Source organism: Dendroctonus ponderosae, unplaced genomic scaffold (assembly GCF_020466585.1).
Source record: "Dendroctonus ponderosae isolate FM_Combo_2020 unplaced genomic scaffold, Dpon_F_20191213v2 Dpon_F_20191213_11, whole genome shotgun sequence".
Classification (NCBI taxonomy): Eukaryota; Metazoa; Arthropoda; class Insecta; order Coleoptera; family Curculionidae; genus Dendroctonus; species Dendroctonus ponderosae.
The window spans coordinates 7298998-7305927 of NW_026017213.1; the positions used below are offsets into that span (position 1 = coordinate 7298998).

The following is a 6930-nucleotide window of genomic DNA, read 5'->3' on the forward strand; positions in this document are numbered from 1 at the left end:
CGCAGTGAGGGAAGCGAGTCCCAGGGGGCTCTCCTGTGCCCTGGGAGGACGCCGCCCTGCGCTGAGCCGTAGGCGGAGCTGCCGGATCGCCAGCCGTCTGAGTGTCGGAACCACTGCGCCCTGCTCGACTCGCCGATGCAGGATGCGCACCTAGAACTAAACCCAAAAGTGCAGCTGCGCAGTTCAGGCAGAGCGCTGAGGAGCCTCTCACTTGGCGTTGTGGTCGCTCAAGTAGCCGCGTTCGCGCTCCTTTTCTCGCTCGCGGGACAATTCGTTGCGGTCGCTGTAGTAGCCGTCTCTCTCGCGCTCGCGAACGCCCATGCGCTGGTTGTAGGGAAGCGTGGAGGATCTCATGGAAGCGCTGGATGTGGGTCCTGGAAAACGCCCGCTTTGTTAACAATTCTTGCAATATTTACCCTACCAGTTACTTTTCCTCGCGTGATATGGGCTTCGGGTGTTGGACCCGGGGAGACTCTCGGCGAACTCTGAAAACGCGGTAGCCTCATCAAAACTGCTCCAAGAGGAGACCAACCAAGCCCTACCAAGATTTTCCATGCTTTGCGTGAGCAGCGCCTCAAAGGTGTGTAAGCTGTAGCTCTCCGCGTCCATGCCTTTGGCCAGGGTGTTGCGCAGATGCATCTCATACTCCAGGAGTAGGCGACTGGTGGGCGAGCCGGGAGTGGAGTTGACGCTGGAGTTCTGCAACAACTTTCCATTGAATTGGCTGTCGAGTTTCCGGGCGCTGTGCAAGTGTTGCTACCTGGCGGTGGAGGCGGCGCCTTCCATAGTGCTGCGCCGCCTGCTCCATGTCTGAGTTGCCGTTGCTGGAACTGGGCGTGGTCGCGTAGCACTGGTTGTCGAAGATCACGTTGTCTGATGGAGGCGAAAAGTCGCCGGCCGCGCCCCTTTCTAGCTCCAGGTAGAGACCTCGGCCTGGATATCCGCGGCCGATTTCGTGCGACGACCTGAAGATGGGTGCTGTTACTTTGGAGGGTTTGCTACTAGTCGCCTCTCTGATCTAAGTCGGTCGATTCGTTACTGTGATTTCCTTGCTAAACTTGCACGGTAATTTTCCAGTGCAATGCTTGCGATTTCCAGTCGCTTCTGGCCCTCGAGGGAAAATTGCGCACAAATGTGCTTAAAGAAGAAGCGAGAAATTTTGGTCTTGACTTTCAAATTTGTTAAAAATCAGGCTGCAGTGCGATTTGAACGAAATTTGGTAGGTTTATAGATTGAACTATTGGCGCCAATCTGTAAAAATTGCAAGTGGGTGGCCAGTCCAAAAGGAAAGTTACGAATTTTTAAATAAGACAGTGCAGTTGTCCAAAAATGGCCACTGCTGGCGCTGAATTTACAAATTGACCGAAAATCAGATTTTGGTCCTGAGGGAATGAAACTTTTCGACTATTTAGACTCAATCGGTTTCTTCAGAATGTGAAAATTTCACGTCCATACCGGCTCCAGCTTGAAACTTACGATTTTTTAAAGAAAGCGCTGCAATGCTGTAAAAGCGCACTTTTTTGGTCGTGAGTTCACAAAATTGTTAAAACTCAGAATTCAGTGCTTATTTCCGAGTTTTTACGTTTAAGTATTTTCTTCAGACTGTGAAAATTTCACGTCCATACCGGCTCCAGCTGGAAACTTACGAATTTTTAAAGAAAGCGCTGCAATGCTGTAACAGCGCACTTTTTTGGTCGTGAGTTCACAAAATTGTCAAAACTCAGAATTCAGTGCTTAAGGAAGGCAACATTCCCAGCTATTAGACTCACTAATTGCCTCTGGACTGTGAAAATTCCAAGTCGATGCTTGCTCTGGATGGAAAGTTACGAATTTTTAAATAAAACAGTGCGGTTGCGTAAAACCCGTTTTTATTAGTCCAAATTTACAAATTCATTAAAATCCGGAATTCGGTACGGTTGGAATGCAATTTTCCGAGTTTTTACGTTTAACTATTTTCTTCAGATTGGGAAAATTTCACGTCGATATTTGCTTCAGCTGGAAACTGACAAATTTTTAAAGAAGACTATGCAGTGCCGTAAAACGCCCATTTTTGGACCTAACTTTACAAATCTGTCAAAAATCAGTCTTCTGTGTGGTTGAAATGAAATTTTCCCAGTTCTTAGGCTCAACTATTTGCGCTACACTCTAAAATTTCCAAGTCGATTTTTACTTCAGATGGAAAGCTACGAATTTTTAAATATAACAGTGCAGTTGCCTCAAAACCGCCATTATTGGCCCAGAATTGACCAATAAATAAAAAATGAGAATTCAGTAATCCAATAAAATGTGCGAAGGTTTGAGGCTGAACTATTTTCTCCAGACTGTGAAAAATCCAAGCCAACACTAGCTCCAGGCGAAAATTTGCAAATATTTAAGGTATACACACACAAATCATTACATTTCCTACTCCAAGTAAACCCCAAAATACTTTCGAGTGTGCATCAGTTGCTTAGGGTCTCTTACCGTGATCCAGAAAATCGGGAGTTGATGGAAGACCCGCGGGCCTCCGGGTCTGAATGACGCGAGTTGTTCACATGCCTGCCTGGATGATTGTGGTAGTGGTAGCGCTTCCTGCTCATCTCCGGAGAAGTGACTGGGCTCTCCTGGCTGGGCATCGGCTTCAGCATGCGCTTCAAGGTGTTACTGTCCAGACTAATGCCGTTCTCCCTGCAAATTCCCGTCAGCAACCTCCTCAAGTCTCCCCCACAGCAACTTGCCTGTTCATGTCCTCTGAGCTCTTGGACTTGTTCTTGCGGGACTGGATGTTGTTGCTGACGCTGTTGTGTCCATGTCCGCCTCTGAACTCGCGATTGCGGTTCATCTCCATGTCGGAATAGTCTACAGATTTGGCGCTGCTCAGCATGTGATGGCCTTTTTCTTTCAGCGAAGGCTTTCCGGAGGACGTGGCCTTAGCCAGAGGCTCCCCCACTTGGACGCTCTCGGATTGCTGTTGGTCGCTAGTTTGGGACTGCGACTCCGTCTGGTTGCCCTGAAACATGCCGGATGTCAGCCAGTTTCCAAGTGGTTTCCCTGGAGTTTCACCTGAGTTTCTGTGTCATTTTCCGTGCCCACTGAGGCAGTGACGGTCTTGGGGGCTTGGGGTGCGCCCGCGCTAGCTGGGGCTGCGCCACTGCTGTCCGATTGAGACTGAACATTTCGGGATTGTTTCGTCTGGCTGCCGTTTCGGTGGCCAGATTTTGTGCCTGCGACATTTTTGTTTTTGTGGGCAAACCCCTTTCCATTCCAGGCCTTACCTGGTAAAGAGGAGGTTTGAGTGGCTCCCAGGTTGTCGTAGAGGCTAGTAGATGAGGCGGCTGTTGCGATTTTCCCCTCAGTATCAGATATTTTGGCAGCTCTGGGAAGAGTAGATGAACCTGCACGCAGATGATGTTAAACCTTTGGGGCCCAATGCTTTCTTCATTAGCTCCTACCTCTATAGCGAGGGTCTTGGGCGCGAAGCTTCGCCATTTGCTCCGCAGTCATGCAGGTGCATTGGGGTTCCCTGGGACCCCGAGAAGGCGAGGCAGGGGTGCTCAGCGGTTTTCGCTTCGCCTTTAACTTGTGCTTGGTTGGAGGATCGAGTTTCAGAGAATAGGAAGACGAGGCTTTGCGGGAGAACTTGAAGGCAGGGAACTGAAAATCGATGGTGTTCCAAGCTGCTGCTCGGTCAGCAATAACAGGCCACCTACCACACATTCGCGGAACTGTTTGCAATCGATCGAGGAGGTGAAGTTCAAGCCCCAGGTGTCGTTGGTGATCGGGTCCCTCCAGTAGATGAAGCATTCGTTAGCGGTGCCGATTCGAGTGCCAGGCTGCACCATCCGCACATCCACGATCCGGTCCACTTGGGAATTGTAGGCCGTGATGTGAAACACATACTCGGGTGAATCCTGGATGCAGGTGATGTTGACTGGCACCAAATCGTCGCTGAGCTGCTGCCAGAAGAACTGGCCCTTGGCTTCGGAGGCGGCTGTTGCATAGAAGACCTCCGCCCACAGCCTAGGAAGACTAGGGGGTTTTTGCATGAATTAACTCGGTTTGGAACGTGTGCTTACCGCAGGAGATGTCCGTCCCGGCGCCTAGATGTTTGCCATGGGGACTCGTCGTACCTGTATGCCTAGAATAGACGAAGACGTTTTTAAGTCCTTAACCAGTCTTAGCGTTTGTTTCCGTATTTGCACTGTCTCTTGTTTTTGCTGTGGATTCACAAGGGTTTCGGATATAAACAGGCCAAATTGCGGTAAAATTGGATCAGAAACAAACTGTCCAGAATTTTTCAAAGTTTGTGCTAAAAAAGTGGAAAAACGCTGGCGTTTTAAAAATTTTCTGGCCACCATAATGCTTCAAGCAGGAGCGTGCACTTTTTGCTTCGAATGCAGAAAACTTTGAAATCTAGAGAGAAAATATCGGGGAAAAATCTGACAGKACACAGACTGTCCAGAAATTCTYAAACTTAAAGRTGGAAAGCAGTGAAAACGAGAAAGTCTTCAATAATTCCTAACTTGAGCAATCCTGCAAATTGTYATCTGAGTTTGTTTCTGTGGATACACAAAGCCTTGGGATGACTCTGARSAAAACTGCAGAAAAATCGGAAAAGACAAAAATCACTCARAAATTTTCAAAGTTGGTGATTAAAAAGTAGAAAAACCTCGAAGTTTGAAAAATTCCCAAAGTCARCAATCGGACAAACAGRACTTTGCTTTGTTTTCCTTTGAGTACAGAAGCCTTCASAATCTGCAGGGGAAAACTTTGAGTGCAATCGGACAGGACACGAAATGTCCAGAAATTCCCAAACTTGAAGATGAAAATCAGTAGAGGCGCGAAAGTCTTCAATAATTCCTAACTTGAGCAATCCTGCAAGCTGTCATTTGAATTTATTTCTGTGGATACATAGAGTCGTGGGACGAATCTGGGCAAAATTGCAGAAAAATTGGAAGAAACCAAAATTGCTCAAAAATTTTTAAAATTTGTGGTAAAAAAGTAGAAAAACGTCGAAGTTCCCAGATTCAATCCAGCAGGACGTTATTCTTGTTTCCGAAGCTTCACGGGAAAATGTTGAGTGAAATCGGACAGGACACGAAATGTCCAGAAATTCCCAAACTAGACGCGCGGTTATAAAAAAATTCCGGGCATTAACAATTTTGCAAAGTGCATCGCCTTTTTTTACTGCGCATAAAGAATTTGACCTTTTATTATTACGGAAAAACTAAAGTGAAAACAAGACACAGACTGTCCAGAAATTCCCAAATTTGAAGGCAAAAAAGCTAAATTTTYAAAAAATTYCTGGGTTCAAGAATYCTGCAAGTCGGCGCTTGATTTTTTGCAGGGGCACTAAAATATATGCAAAACTARCCCAAACTTGAACTTTTCTAATCTTCCGTAGGGTGTGGCTGGCTCAGGATGCAGCATTGTCAATTTTGCGCAAAAAAACCTAAATGCTCAGATMATTTTYTTACAGCGCAAAATGTTGCATTTTTGTTAAAATGCCCACCATAGCTTTGACCCAAACCTCCATGCAGCCGCTCGAGTGTGCCTCCATTAGATTAGAACGGTTATCTTCACCTACGCTGTGAATTTCCTGGTTTGGACACCGTTCTCATGTAAAACTCGCTTTAATACCAATACGGTTTTATTTTATATCGGTAAAATTCCCTGAAAGTCTAGAAATCAACTACATTTTGAGGCTCTTCATCACCCCCAATTGGGGCGACTCCTTAAGCGACGATTAATAAGAAAATCAATACCAAATCAGAGATCAATTGGGCGCATTTTTTTAATCATACAAGGCGTGTTCAATAAGGTCCAGGTACCTTTTTGATGAGGGGTGCACATGAGCAACTGAGCTTATTGCCCATCCCCTGCAGAGTCCCAGCTGGGCACTGGCACCGTTGCTGTCACCATATAGTGCCTCTTCCCAGCTCCGTGCAGATCTTGTTGGCCCATGGATTGCCGATGGTTTTGTTGATGGAATGGACTTGGTGACGAGTCGAGAATTGTTTCGGATGTTTATACTGCGGAAACAACAACGCCTTAGCTAGCTCATCGCGTATCAGATCGTAAAAAACAGCGCTGATGCCGTCAAATTGCAGCAGCATGGCCGACAAAGACAAGCGGAACAGCTCTACGCCCTAAATCAATAACCAGCCAGCGGCCGATGCGGAGGAATGCTTGGGACTTCGGCCCAAATTGGGCCTGAACCTACCTCCAGCAAGGTCCAGTTCTGAGCGTTGATTTTCGCCGCTTCCACACTGCTTTTCGCTCCCATTTTAATAGCAAGTTCGAGCTGGATGAAGCGATCAAAGTGTGCAACTGGCAAATTGTTAGTCACAAGAGTCGTTAACGGCACACGCGACACGCTAGCGGTTGTTCGCACCAACAAGCCGATGTGATGAACGAAACTTTAAAGGAAAATCATCAAAAGAAAATGAACGATTTTTTGAACGTTGGGGTGTACGCTGTTGGGACGCCCGATTTTGATTCGATTTTCGGCGCTGGCCAGGCTGGAGGGTTGCCGGGAACGCGCATGACCCCGCCTAGGAGGCTCATCTGGATGGAGATGCAACTGAAAAATACATGAGGTGTGGCTCCGCCGCACTCTGAGGGGGTCGACTGCTCTGCTCCACATCGGAAATTGATGCTCACTGCACATCGAATGCACTTCGCAAAATTGCATGCGCTAACAGCATTGATTCGCCTGTTCTGGGCTGGGCCTGGGTGACACTGTGTTGAGTTGCGCTACTGGGTTGTTGCCGCTCTCTGCGTTAGCGAGTTACAACTCATCGGGTCATGAGCTGTAAGTGATTTATTCAACGTTGACGAGGCCCGGGACGGGAATTTTCGCATTTGAAAAAGGGTCATAAAGACAAAAATTGCTCAGAAATTTACAAAGTTGGGGATAAAAAAGTAGAAAAACGTCGAAGTTTTAAAAAT

The 6930-nt window shown here is 47.1% G+C and overlaps 1 protein-coding gene across 1 annotated transcript; it reads right to left on the minus strand.

Annotated features, from left to right (window-relative positions):
* LOC125502963 lies at positions 1 to 6614 on the minus strand (the record flags this gene model as incomplete). The annotated part of the gene is given in 14 exon segments (XM_048662567.1): positions 1 to 156; positions 212 to 374; positions 429 to 485; positions 543 to 699; positions 761 to 965; positions 2464 to 2667; positions 2718 to 2989; positions 3043 to 3203; positions 3255 to 3374; positions 3432 to 3633; positions 3690 to 3999; positions 4056 to 4117; positions 5811 to 6011; positions 6203 to 6614. Coding segments are annotated over 13 exon segments (2114 nt in total), but the record flags the coding sequence as incomplete, so codon positions are not given.
* Between the last annotated feature and the right edge of the window lie 316 nt (positions 6615 to 6930).